This window comes from Drosophila arizonae, chromosome 3, assembly GCF_054131065.1.
Source record: "Drosophila arizonae isolate 15081-1271.41 chromosome 3, UAZ_ARI_1.0, whole genome shotgun sequence".
Lineage (NCBI taxonomy): Eukaryota > Metazoa > Arthropoda > Insecta > Diptera > Drosophilidae > Drosophila > Drosophila arizonae.
Window position 1 is genome coordinate 20,576,956 of NC_142923.1, and position 14,195 is coordinate 20,591,150.

General features: G+C 32.9%; 2 protein-coding genes across 4 annotated transcripts in view; one reads left to right on the forward strand and one right to left on the reverse strand.

Moving 5' to 3' along the window:
* neb (kinesin family member nebbish) overlaps positions 1-14,195 on the forward strand; it is a 25,338-nt gene continuing 11,143 nt past the window's right edge. Inside the window, exons 1-2 of the mRNA XM_018001693.2 lie at positions 1-1,011; positions 1,075-1,671. Of these exons, the coding sequence (XP_017857182.1) occupies positions 151-1,011; positions 1,075-1,671 (1,458 nt within the window). The 5' untranslated portion in view covers positions 1-150. The remainder of the gene's footprint in view (positions 1,012-1,074; positions 1,672-14,195) is intronic.
* The window catches only part of fok (fledgling of Klp38B), a 9,933-nt gene continuing 1,016 nt past the window's right edge, over positions 5,279-14,195 (reverse strand). Inside the window, exons 2-4 of one of the 3 annotated variants that reach the window (XM_089463887.1) lie at positions 8,500-13,042; positions 7,229-7,473; positions 5,279-5,505 (exon numbers count right to left, since the gene is read on the reverse strand). In XM_089463887.1, coding sequence (XP_089320013.1) covers positions 12,801-13,042 — 242 coding nt within the window. In that variant the 3' untranslated portion in view covers positions 5,279-5,505; positions 7,229-7,473; positions 8,500-12,800. Of the gene's footprint in view, positions 5,506-7,228; positions 8,379-8,499; positions 13,043-14,195 lie in introns of all 3 variants that reach the window. The other 2 variants (XM_089463886.1, XM_089463888.1) reach the window with 2 other exon arrangements.

The following is a 14,195-nucleotide window of genomic DNA, read 5'->3' on the forward strand; positions in this document are numbered from 1 at the left end:
TTCTGTTATCGATACTCACACATCACTAGTATGAAAAAAATTGACAACAAACGACGCGACGACGCGCGCTATTTTCGAAACTTAACAACAATTTCCTTTGTTTAAACAATAAGTCTATTTGAGTGATTGTATAAATATCTATTTTCTAAAATGAGCAACAAAAGCACGCCAGTGCAGCAACGCATACATCAATTTCAAGCACGTGCACGTGGTAGCTTCGGTGCCGGTGGCAGTGCCACCAAAACTCCGGCAACAGTTGCCGCTGGACTCAGACGCAAAGTGTTGACACGCACACCGAAACGCAGTGCCGAGAAGCCGGCAGCAGATCAACTCCTAAATACAGCCTTCAGCAGCGGCATTGCAACACCGAAACCAAGGCCAACGGCACTAAATGCCTGCTATACGCCATCCTCGCTCTATCGCAAGACAACGCCCTGTCACAGCAGCAGCAGCAACTTCGGCATCGGCAACAGCAACAGTCATAATAACGCGAAAAAATCAGCGAGCAAAGCAAAGGATAAGGATGCCATGGCCGAGTCATTTCACAGCGTTGCCGAGGAGAGCAACATGATTGTGGCAGTGCGCGTGCGTCCACTGAATGCAGGCGAATGCCAACGCGCCAGCGTCACAAATGTTATCCAGGTGCATGGCAACAATGAGCTGAGCGTTCATGCGGGCAGCAGCGCGGATGCCTCGGCTGGTGTCTCACATTTCTTCAGCTACGATCAGGTCTACTACTCGTGCGATCCGGACCGCAAGAACTATGCCGATCAGCTGGCTGTCTTTGCGGGCACAGCTCAGCCCTTGATCGACACCGCCTTCGAGGGCTACAATGCCTGTCTGTTCGCCTACGGGCAGACGGGCTCGGGCAAGTCCTACAGCATGATGGGCATTGAGGGACTGGACGATGCGGCGCTCGATGGCAACGCGCCACACGTAGAGGCCGGCATCATCCCGCGCTTCTGTCATGAGCTGTTCCGACGCATCGATGCAGTGAAGCAGCAGCTGCAGGTTGAAGATTGATTATATATATACTCAGTTATATTTTATTAACTTAAACATATCTGCATTCAGGTGGAAGTGGAGGTCAGCTATTTTGAGATCTACAACGAGAAGATTCATGATCTGTTGAGCGTGCAGCAGGCAATGGCCGCAATGCCAGAGACGCCCGTGCAGCGGCAGGCGCTAAAGGTGCGCGAACATCCCATCTTTGGGCCATATGTTGTCGATCTTAGTGCCCATTCGGTGGACTCGTACTCGGCCCTGCGCAATTGGCTAGCTGTGGGTAATTCGCAGCGTGCCACCGCCTCAACTGCCATGAATGACAAAAGCTCCCGCTCGCATTCCATATTTAATATTGTCTTAAATCTGACTGATTTGAGCAGCGATGGCAGTGATGACATGTCCTCCGACACAGACTCCGGCACCGTTGTCTCCCTGCGGCAAACGCGTCGCAGCAAGATCAGTTTGGTCGATTTGGCGGGCAGCGAACGCATCAGTGTTTCCGGCTCGAATGGCGAAAGGATACGTGAAGGCGTTAGCATCAACAAAAGTCTCTTGACGCTGGGCAAAGTGATTGCAGCGCTGGCCGATTCCCGCAAAGTGGGCGGCAATGCCACGCCCAGCACATTTGTCCCCTATCGCGAGAGTGTGCTCACCTGGCTACTGCGGGTAAGTGAAGCAATGCATACAATATTGCGACAGACATTTCCTTATCAGCTTATCATAGTTCGTTCTGGTTTACTTAATGCATTCTCTATCTGTGGCCCCATTGACCCATCGCATTAATCTTTACATTGGTAAATTAATCGGCCTCCATTGCAGCAATGGACTTTGTAACGCATTCGCTTTCAGCTCGCCCCTATAGATATATCCTTATCTCCTTTCTTATAGTGTTGCCGTCTCTTGTCTAAAGTCGCCTCGGTCGACTTCGTTGTCCATATGCTCGAGATAATGAGTTTATTTTATGCTTATTTTTATTGGGCTCTCCCACGTGTCAGCTATCTATCTGTCAAGATATTTGTTTAATTTGTTTCCATGGCATATGATTCAGACCAGGGAAGTTCATTTATTAGGAATTTTCAGGAATTTAATTTGTAAATGATTAAAGAGCACAAACAGATAAATTTGAATATAAATAAATGAGTCATTTTATAAAGAAAATAATAATTAAAACATTTATTATCTCCTTATTGGTAATATCGGTTTTGTTCCTTTAAAAAACTTGACAAAAACTTGAATAGAAAAAATAATAATAATTATAAATAAATGAATAAATGAATACATTAGTAATAATAACTGATCAAATCTAATAACTAAATAATATTAAATTAATAAATGAAATATATATATTAGAATTATAATGCAAAAATATTTATCTAATATTACATTTCTCAATTTTTTTTTTGCTATTCATATTCTAACACTATTTTTATTACATTTTTTGTTTTTTTTTTTTTTTTTTAATTTAATTTTTATTATGATTATTATTATTGTTTTTTATTTTTTTTTAAATAAATTTAAAAAAATGAAATAAAAAAATTTAAAAAAAAATGAAGGAAGCAGGAAGTATACAAAAAACCAAATCAAATAATATAATTAAAAATTTTTCCTTGAAAAAGTATAAAGATTAGATATTCTAGATATATTTCTAGAATATTTAGATTGCACAAATTTCAAGACGTAAATGAAATATATCTGAAAAAATTGATGTCAATGCATAGATTAAATGGCAACTTCTAGTTGGGAACTCTCCTCAGTTCGTTGTTCTTTTTATTGCCCAGCTAAAGTCGGGTTCTTATCTGGATGCCAAATTAGACCATTTCCAGACCAGACTCTTTGGAGTGTTTATCACATTGTTCTTTTATGGACATATAAAATATTGTTAAGCACAATGGCAAAACAAAACAAAAAAAAAAAGGCCGAAACAACTTTTGCCTTGGAGTTGATTTTATATACGTTTCTGTCATCATATATAAAAATAAATATTTACGACAAGGCTTTAACTTTTAATTTATAATGAGAAGTTATTTATTGAAAGCCGAAAGTTTTCCACTTTAAAACGAAATACTATAGTATATTTTAAATATTCATTATTAAAATAATGAATGCAATGTCCTATTAATTATAAATTTTCTTTAAAAAATTTTTTTTTCATATTTTATTTTTATATGATTTTTCAAGAAAACTATTTATTTCTTTGTATGCCTCCTTCCATAAATATAAACACCTGTCTCATAGATTTGAGTTGGGAATTCCATTCTCATGAACTGGGTAAAATAGAGCTATCCAATCTAATATTTACGTAGTAAAATACATACAGGAAACTAAATGAAGATATAAAGTGAAGAAGATCAACAAAACACTCATAGTTTATCTAGTAAAATCCACCCATAAAACTAAATATAAATTTAAGATATGAAACAGAAAGAGAAAAATGTCGTAGACGAGAAGTCAAGGGTGTACAAAATATCAAGAGAATATCATATATAAGCTGTTATGGCTTGCACAAGCATTTAACTTATTTTATTTTTGTATTTGATCAATGCGCATTTTGTTTTTATTTACACAAAAATTGACGACTTTATATAAACAAAATATGCTTAAGCCACGTTCCGTTAAGCATTTCTGGTTAACAGATAAAGGCGGGTACACGAACGTATTCCTTATAACTCGCAATTCCTAAGAGTACTTGAATGTGCACGTGCATTAGCTCACTTTATAATACGCCTTAGAGAATGTACATACATAAGTACGTACGGTATCGGGTTATACTATATTAACCGAAGTCATATAATTTGAAAGAGATATTATTGCAGCAAATACTATCAAATTTTTATAGAATTTCTTGATTGAAATTCTATTTATACGTGTTATTCATATGAACGTAAATATATATTTTTATTTTAAATAGGTGTATATGTACGTATGTCTTTAATTGTTATCGGCTTAATGTGTGATTTTTCACGTAACTGACCAACCTTCAAAACTTACAAGTTTTTCATTATTTTTAACACCCCTAAAGTAAATAATATATAACTGACCTCGCAGTAAGATTATATTTACAGTTTACCACAATAACAGGGGCGCGTGGCAAAATATTTATACTCTTAAAATAAATAAATAATAATGGAATCAATAATAAATGATTTAAATTTTTACTTAATCAATTAATTTATTAAATTATTCGTAACATTTTGTACATAAAAACTTTTTTCCCACATTTGTAAATTTGAATTTTCTTTTTTTTTTTTTTTTTCTTGGCCTTTAGAGTCTTTTACTTATATTTAAACATTTTTATATCAAAAATCATTTATTTATATATCTAATTTATGATATATTAGTTATATTTATATTTAACAATTATATAACTAATAATCATCGCAATTTTTTTGTTCTTTCCGTTAAATATTTGTATTTCCATATTTTGTAATGGATTTAAAAAATGGAATTCTCGCCTTTTAATATTTAGCCCTAATGTGGCTAAACCGCTCCTGTTTCGTCGTTTGTTTACACTAATTTACTACAAAACTTAACACAGGCTCTCTAATGATGAGTGTTTATTGATAAATGTAATGATTTACGTAGTTATCAGAGTGAGTGAATCAATAGACTTTGACAAGGTTACAAAACCTCTTAAGAAACGGCATTACAAAGTCCACATAAAATAGTTAATAATGTCTACAACTCAAGTGCAGCTGAATAATCTGAGTATAGAAGTGGAGTTCTGTATAGTCGTTGGTAGTTGGTAGGTGGCTAAAACTACTTGTAAGTGTTATTAATAGTAGGTAGTATCTCGAGACTAGTAAAGGTTTCACAATCCAATTGAAAGTCTAAATCAACAATTTATGGCGCCATATCATGCGCCTTAAAAGATCTATTGATTGCGTCGAACCCCTAATGCGGCCATGCCTTCGTCAAGATATGGCCAAGCAATCAAAGTTTGCTATCTATATGATATATATGTATATATACATACACATACATATATATATATATATTTAACTTTTTTTTACAGTCCTTTGGTCGAAGTTTCCAGTGCGCTCTATAGATAAGTTAGGTCGGGAACCAAAACAACAATTTAAATATAGCTTTAAGTGTAATCTCATAAGCACTTAAGTTATCTAAATATGTACCCAGCGTATGTATATACATATACATTTATATATATTCCTATATGGTATATGTTTGCTTGTGGTCATAAAAATCCGGCATTTAAAAAAAAAAAAATAGCAAGAAATTCCCTTACACACCCATGTTGAATTTGAGTTTCTGTTAATTTTTGTTATTGCCTTTTTATATTTTTAATTTTTATTCTTTTTCTATTTTGTTTATACTAAAATAATATAACACTTGATAAGTTATCAGCGCCTCGTCTTCGCAGTTGCGACAGCAACAAGCTGCGATATTGTTGTTGTTGTTGTTGTTGTTGCTTCCTCTTGCCACATTTACAGGCCGTTGGCTCGCATTTGCATTTGTTCTTAATCAGCTTGCCATCCTTGTGACCTGTAAAATAAATAACAATAATTATAGTTAAATATCATAACGTTTAAAAGGGCAGGAAATCAAAAATGGCTGTTTCTCTTGGAAGTGATCGACTAGTAAATACCCTGAATACAGTGCAGAGAGTTATATTTCTATGTATGCCATTTGTTAATAGCTATATCTACAGCTGCTTGATATACGATCTTTGAAGAATTTTGCGGTTCTCTTCTAATTTTTTGTACAGCTCTAAGTGCATCATTAGTTCAATGGAACTATCCATGTATTATTATTAAACACACCATAGCTAACCACATTTCGCTTGAACGGCTCACGTGGAGCCTGCATAATCCTCATGGCTCTCAGTTTACACTTATGTATATAAACATACAAATACAATTATACATATAAAACTCTTTAAAAAGAATACATATGGATATATACAATATACATATGTACATATATCGCATTTGCATAACAACGTTTCACAAACAAACGTCGTTTAGCACTTTATGAAATGATATTTAAAAACAGCAAAACAAAAACTTTCCATATATAAACGAATATATGTGTATGCAATACAGAAAAACTTTCCAGGAAAATAAGAAAAAAATGTCCATATATTTAAATTCTATATACTACTTAATGGCATCGTAAATATCTTTTGCCTATATACATACGTTACACATTACATGAACATATTTGAATACCCTTCTTTAGAGTCTGTTATAATTGATAATGGTTAATGATATTTGCAGTAGGTTTATATACATGTATATTTATATATAAACTTTGACATATGTATGTACATATATATATATTATATCAATCAATCAATCAATCTATTGCAATTATCACCAACTGCTGTATTTAATATACAAATTTTCTATACTATATATTTTGTAATCGGTACAGTTTTTTTGCTAGCCAATCAATATACATACATACATATGTACATACATACATATGTATATAGTTACATATATACAACTTGAAAAGTTGCTTAGGAAGATTATTAATTTTTTTTTACAATTTGATTTCCATTTATCAACAGCATTTGAAATATTATCAATTCAGAACTTGTTTGCTTGTGGTTGCTTATGCAATATTATTTGTATTAACCTACTCAATGTAAATATATTTACATCATCACTCGAGAATCGAATTAAAAACATTTCAAATTTACAATGAGCTTAGGGTATAAAAATAATATTTTTAATTAAATTTGTAATTTAATTTGTTATAACTATTTTGTTTTATCATTATAGAATATTCAATTTAAATTTATTTCTTTTTTTTTTTTAGAATTTCTTATATTATTTATTATACTCTAAAGCAATGGAATGAGTCTTAATACTTTTAGTAGATTTTTTTTACAATTTATAATAAATTTTTAGCCTAAAACTAAAATATTTTTAATTTAAAAATATACTTAAAGCTTAAGCATTCTCTATAAATATTGTAAATAATAGTCGGCTAAAAACACAGACAATTTCTCTAAGCAATGTTAATAACAGGCTGTCATAAACACGAACAGCCTGTTAACAGTAGGCCCTTATGCTAATAACATATTTCGCTTGTTTTCTTCTTATTTTTCGCAACTTTTTAACTATGCCAACTATGCAAAATGTTGGCATATTTGCTAACCTGTTTAACTTGAATATGTTTATGTTTATAATGTATATACATATATATGCTATAGCGAATTTCTAGAGTGTTGGATTAACGTATAGCTGTGAAAACTTACAGTTCTGTGACTTTTTCAGCAAGCCCATATCATGTGTTTGAGAGCTATTGGATTTCTTAGTCTTGGAGACTTTCAGCTTGGCGAGCAGTTGCTTTAGCATTGTCGAACTAGTCAGATTTAGTGTGGACTTAATGGATTAGAGTTGTGAATAATCCTTTTCATATATGAATCCTTTTTTAATTGTTTACGTAGAGTTAACTTTCACATTAGAAACTTGAATCGGAACTGTAAAAACAACTTTGCGGCTTCGTTTATAAATGTAATTTGATTATATGTATATATGCTTATATCTGAAATAAGGTTTTGGTTTCGTGTGCAATATATTTTCCCACAAACCACAACAGGAAAAAAAAAACAGTTAAATATTTTTTAATTTCTCCAAGCGCTGTTTTTATCAGAAATTAGTGTTAAACGAGGCTTTTTATCTCTCTTTCCTGCTCTTCCTCTCCCTGTAGCTACTCATATTTTTGCTGTTTCTTTTAAAAAATATTAAAAGTCTGTGTATTTATATACATTATACGTAGGTTCGCTTAACTAGTTTGGCTAATTGAAAACGCGTGCCGTCTGCTTCGCGACAACATGTGGCCATTGGCTATTGGCAACAATGGAAAACGCTCTATATATGAGAAGTTATACGTCGCACCGTGCATGATATTATGATTATAGCATGACGATGTCTACTTAACTGGTTTATTTGTGCTAATAACAAATATACTATACTATACTACAAGAACACTATAAGTGTGTCTGATCTCGTATAATAGGCGAATGGAGGGATTGTAATACATATAATTGTATAGTATGATATATTATAATAGACAATAATGAGAGATTCGAATGTATATAGATCATTATAGTATATAAATTAATTATGTTTATGTTTATATACTAAATAGATACATGTATGGGCGCAACTTTATTATAGTTTCGGTATATATTTAGTATAGGTATAGTTAGTAAATAGTTAGTTATATAGTATATTATAGTTTTTTTTAGCATCGCTAATATGGTAATTTGACTTGTTGTTTATGCCCTTAGCACCTGTTGAGATTTGCGGTTTGTTTTTATAGTAAATAATTGCTTTACAGTATTACTTAGTTTCAAAAGATTCCCGAAGCTCAGTATGGACAAAAATCTAAAAAAATTTAAACTAAAAAAAAATCCCAAAAATATTATATTTAATATAATTTTTATTGGAAAGTCATCTAAAGCCTTTTCAAAATATATTTATATATTACTAGAAAGCTCGAATTTCACTGAATTTCCCTTACCTTCTGTTCACTGTAGCTCCATGCATTCCCTACACACATATATACATACTATATACGATATATATGCACATTCTCTGCCCCTTCTCACTCAGCAAACACTCGACATCCCATCCGATTCGTTCCCATGCACAAACTAGTTAACATTGAATTTAAAATGAATCAAATTCATTGTATAAATAAATTGCATATTTTTTCTATGGCTTCCCCATGTGCTTAAGTTGTTGTTGTTGTTGTTGTTGTTGTTGTTGTTGTTGTTGTTGTTGCTGCTGTTGTCACGGGTAGCTAATCTGTGAGGCTCTGCTGTACTTGAAGTGCGGTTCAAAGTAGTTGAGACTTGATATGATCAAAAGTCTTTGGATTGAGCTCTTTCAATTGTGTCAAATATCACATGAAATTCAATTAAATTTAATTCAATTCACTTCACATAGAACAAGTGAAAACATTGCATATATCAATTATATAGGAGGATACTGTCAGGTACTACGATTTCATGGTCCCAAGTTCCAGGTCAACTTAGTTTAAGGAAATTATATCTGTACTCGGATTGACCTCATCTGCGCTGACCTTAATGCGTCAAAAATGTCTTAAATGAATGCCAGACTTCGAGTCGGATCACTTTTTAATTCGATTTTGATTAGCAAACTGGTGCCAGACGAAAACATTTCCGTAGAGTCTTCAGCGCGGGAACTCCAATAAATTAAAAGAAATTTGTTGACAGACAAAGACGACCACATAATGCTCGTTTTAGGTATATAGCCATTTGAGAAGGTAAACTATCCTATCAGATTAGTATAGATATATTATCTATTAGATTACGAGAGTTTAACACTGACTTTTTAGTGAAGCTATGGTAGTCTAGAAAAGAAAAGTTCGACTACACTTGAAAGTCCCAATCTCTTGCTTCGAATAAAAGTAAAATATTTATATATAGAAATTCCTAGTCATAAGTACTTAATATAATTACATCTGCTTAGTCAAAATTCCAGCTTGGCCTACGTGAGCGAATATAATAGGTAAATGTCTTTGAATTTAAGTTAAGAGAATGAAAAAGATTTAGCTGATGCAATTTGCTCCACTCAGACGGAGTTGACTCGTTAATTAAATTAAATGAAATTAGAGCTAAACTTGCGCATTATTAATCATCTTATTTCTGGCATTTCTAGACTATTACACATCCAGATTTTTCGCTGCTACAATTTATCTGCAGATATTGAAATTCCCGTTTAGCCCGGACAAAATGTTTGCGTCATATTCAGTTTGACGCATTGTTTTCAGGTGTTTTCGTTTCAATTAAGTACTTCCTATATACAATATATATATACATGATCTGTATGCCGATGTGGGACAGATAACAATCTTAATGCAAGCAATCTTTGCTTTAATTTAGCAAAAGTTGAGTGCAAAAATGAGTAGAGGCGAACTGTGCTCTGATTATGACTATACATATGTTATGTATAATATATAGCACGTGATGTCATTTCTCCCTATATATATTTCTATAATATATAGCTAACAATATCATATATTTCTATTAAAGTATTTCTATGAATTTTATTGTTTCATAATAAAACAAAATGAATCAGTTATAAGTAGCACGTTCCCAAGTTTTATAGCCCTCTTTAATCTATTGGTGATATCATAATTTGTATAGCCTAAGCCCATTGCAAAAAGGAAATTCAGGGTAGAATAGTTTTGTTAAAATTTATGTAACAAGCGGAAAGAGAGTATATTAAATCATCACGAGTACCCAAAATTTTAATCACGACAAGAGGCTGCGGCAATTTAGAGCTTTCATCTATCCGCTTGTGTGAGCGTGTTAATCTCAAGTTTCAGGATTATATTTTAGACCAGCATAATTCTCACTTATATATAACACGCGCATAACAAGCTTCTTTCAAGTAAACAATAACTTTCTCCATTCAATGTAAGCAATAGAAAGCATTATCTAGCTTCTTTCCTGAAATTATGTCGCTTATATTTTCTTTGGAACAGGCCCTAGATTCCCAACAATTTTGCATTTACTTAAACAATTCGAATGTCTTATATTTTCTTAGCGGCTCCACGTGTCGCAAAATTCTTGAAATAAAGTTAGTTCAGATCTAAAATTAGCCGTTATGTGAGAGATTTTGCATGTTCACTTAGTTAACAAATATGAATAAAATATTTAGATCATAGACTTAGAATTCCATTGAAATTTGTTTAAGTACAGCTGATACTTATCTAACAATCGCACGTGGCAAATAGAAATACACCTGGCCACTTTCGTCTACAGTTTTCTTGTTTTCTTAATAATGTGCTAATTTAAAAGGTAAAATCACGTTGTCTTGAGAATTTTGCTATAGAAAACTATATTTATATTTTTAAATTTAACAATATAACATAAATAGGTTAAAAGATTTCGGCCAAAAAGTAAAATATTCTCATATATTTTATGTGCATCAACTGTAAAGCTTGATTGATTCAATGAAACTTATGTAAGTCAAGGTCTAATTTTACTAAGCCCCTCGACCCAATAGGTCACTCGCTGTCTATTTATTCTATTCAGCTTTATAGAAATGTGTTTCAGACTGCTCTCAAATTATTCTAATCTTGATTACGAACAGTTTTCCAAGTTGTTCCATTTGTTTATTAATTCAATAGAATTTGATGTTGTGTTTCATAGGAACTTTATATACGATCCCAGCATTTTTGTAGCATTCCAAACTCATCCACAGCAAAGTGAATTGTTTCCCCTTGTACCCCTTCATCATCCAAAATAAGAATTTCATTTAGTTGTTTCTTTTTGTAAATACCAATAACTTTTTTATTTATTGTTTTTTCTTTTTTTTGTATTTTTAGAGTTTTTCTTTTCTTTTCAAATATATTAAACTTAAATATAAATACAATAATATAATAAATTTTAAATTGCATAATTTTTCTCGATACCCGCAAGCTAAATGTTTTTGTTTTTCTTTTACATTTTAACAATAGTATAAATATTTTTAAATTTTCGTTTGCAATACATTTTGTTGTTTAATATCTTTATGCCCATGCACAGTTAATAATATTCGTATATATTTTGTTGAATTGCTTATAAAAATTCTGTTAATAAAATCAATTCAATAATAACAAGTATTAAATTTTTCAACAATATTAACTTGTATATATATATATATAACCATAACTCTCTGAAGCTTTAATAATTATATTATAAATACATCAATTTTCAATTTAAGCTCATTTATTATATAATTTAAATATTTTTTTTAACTGTGCACATTTTGTTGCTGGCGAGAGAAATCGATTTGTTTTTAATATTAGGTGTCTAATATAGACAAGGATAAATATAAGTCTGAGTCAAAACTATATATATAAATAGATATATATATAGGCAAACGCTTGTAGGAAGAAAATACTAAATATTTTTTGGCGCCAATGAAGCTTGTTTAAATATAATTTTTCCTGTAAATAATTTTGGCCCAATTTTCAGGGTGTAGAAACTGAAAACAATTGTTTTTCCCTCTTCTCTCACAAGAATGTTCTCTTGTATCTAGAAAAAAAAAAAAAAAAACAATTTGCTTCAATATTGAATATGCTCTACTGCAATTTTTTACTCAGTCTCGTACGCAAAATAGAAAAATATTTCTGGTATTTCTGGCGATTTTGCTTCCCTCGAACCGTTCTATTGTTTTTGTTTTTGCAGTTGCCACAGTTCGCTTGGGTTGAGTCAAACGGGGCAACGGCTTTTGGATTGTATGTCAACTAAATTACTATGTTCATTTTTTTTTATGCATGCGCATAAAATAAAAACAAACAAACAAAGGTTGTAAACGGCTTGTATAATAAATTGGTATCAAGTTAAACAGCAAAACAGAAACAGAAAACATAAAACGGCAAAAAGTTCTTGCTGTTATTTGTTTTTGTTTTCGTATTTGCTGTTTGTAGTTGTGTTGTTCTTGTTATTGTTGCTGCTGCTATTTGTAAATGGTAGTGTTACGTCATAGGCGGAAATGCTATTTGTAAATGGTAGTGTTACGTCATAGGCGGAAATGCACGCAATTGTTAGTATAGGTACAGTTGCAGTAGATTATTGTAGTTGTCTCGCTCTCACTTGCGCAGTCTGCCCAGCAGGCGCTTTAAGCATCTTTTACAATGCTTCTTCTCATTTAATATTTTTTTTTTCTGTTTTTTCTTTTGTCTTTATCTAACTATATATGGCATTGTGAATTGCTGCTGCTGTTGTTTTTTCATTTTATTTTTTGGCTTTTATTTTGCCACCTGTCTGTCTCTCCTCTTAAATCTGATTAGTTTTGCTGCTGTGCTTAAACCTTGCAGCTCTGCTGCGTTGGCACAACAGTTGTCAGATTCGCCATTTGATGTTGCACTTCGTGCTCGTGCTCGTACTCGTGCTCGTGCATCTCCTCCTCGTCCTCGCAGATGCTCTCGTGATGTTTACGAGATTCTCGCTTGCGCATGTAGTTGATCAATGGCCGTTTCTTGTGCTCTTTGCAGAATGGGCAATCCTTGCGCAGCTGCTTCTCCGATTTTAGTTGCTTACATTTTTCTGTAAATAAAAAAATAAAGAGACAGCTGGTTAATTGTGATCTATTTCAATGGAATGGATTGCTTAATATTGTTTACGGCATAAACAAGGTTGTTGTTGACATACTAATACATAAACACTCAACCACACACTCGCATATACACATAACATAGAAAACACATGACGCGCTCTCTCTCTTTCGTTCTCTTGGCCATTGCCTCTGATTGGCCTACGTGCGTGCGCGCACACTTTGCCCCTTTCCAGCTGCTACAGCTGCCTCGGCTGCTTACGTGACGTCACGCTGTTAACGTCACGTAGCGGCAAGATTTTACGGTTTTGATTGACCCTGTGACATGTGAGTTCGCACAGGGTGCTCTCAATGGGCAAGCCGCCGTAAATTAAGCTCACACACTAACATATATTTAGATTGCCTTTCATTGATTAAATCGCTGCCGGTCTATATATAGACGCAATTTTAGCGATTGTTCTCGTCAAACGTTTGATAAGCAACCTTGACTTATCTGAGAACTACGCATAAAATTTCCTCTAATCTATAAAAATTACAATTGCGCGGCAGAAATGCATAAATTACTCATTGCATACAGTACATGTGTGTATTTACTTCTTTTTTGGCTTGTTGGCTTAAATAGGTTGCACATACATACGTTCACACATATATATGAATTTATTGCGTCGCAATTTCTTGTTTTGGACTCAAACACCTGCTTGCCTTTTCTCTTTTTTTTTTTTTTTGTAAGCCGAGGGTACAGTCAGCTTAGTGGCTCCAATTCCAGCTCAGCTTAGCCGGACTTAGTCTCTTTTGCCTTACAAATTTAAGTTATATATAAATTCTTTTGTTAATTTGTTTATTGTGCTCTTTAATATTTAGCATTTAAAGCGAGTTTTGCACTAAAGAAGGCTAAGAATATTATCAATCGTAAAATTATTGTTTATTCGTGTTTAATTGCCGTACTTAAGTTCCTCACGTGAAAAATGGTTTCATATGTAAAATGAAAGTAAACAAAGATTACAGAAGAGTGCAAACAGAAATGAATGCATGTGACACCTGATAAGAGGAATTTGATAAATGTAATGTGTGCGGCACCCTGTGATTGCCCAATTTCCTTATGCGAGTACACACACACTCGCATAGATGTCTTCGCATGTGCGCAAA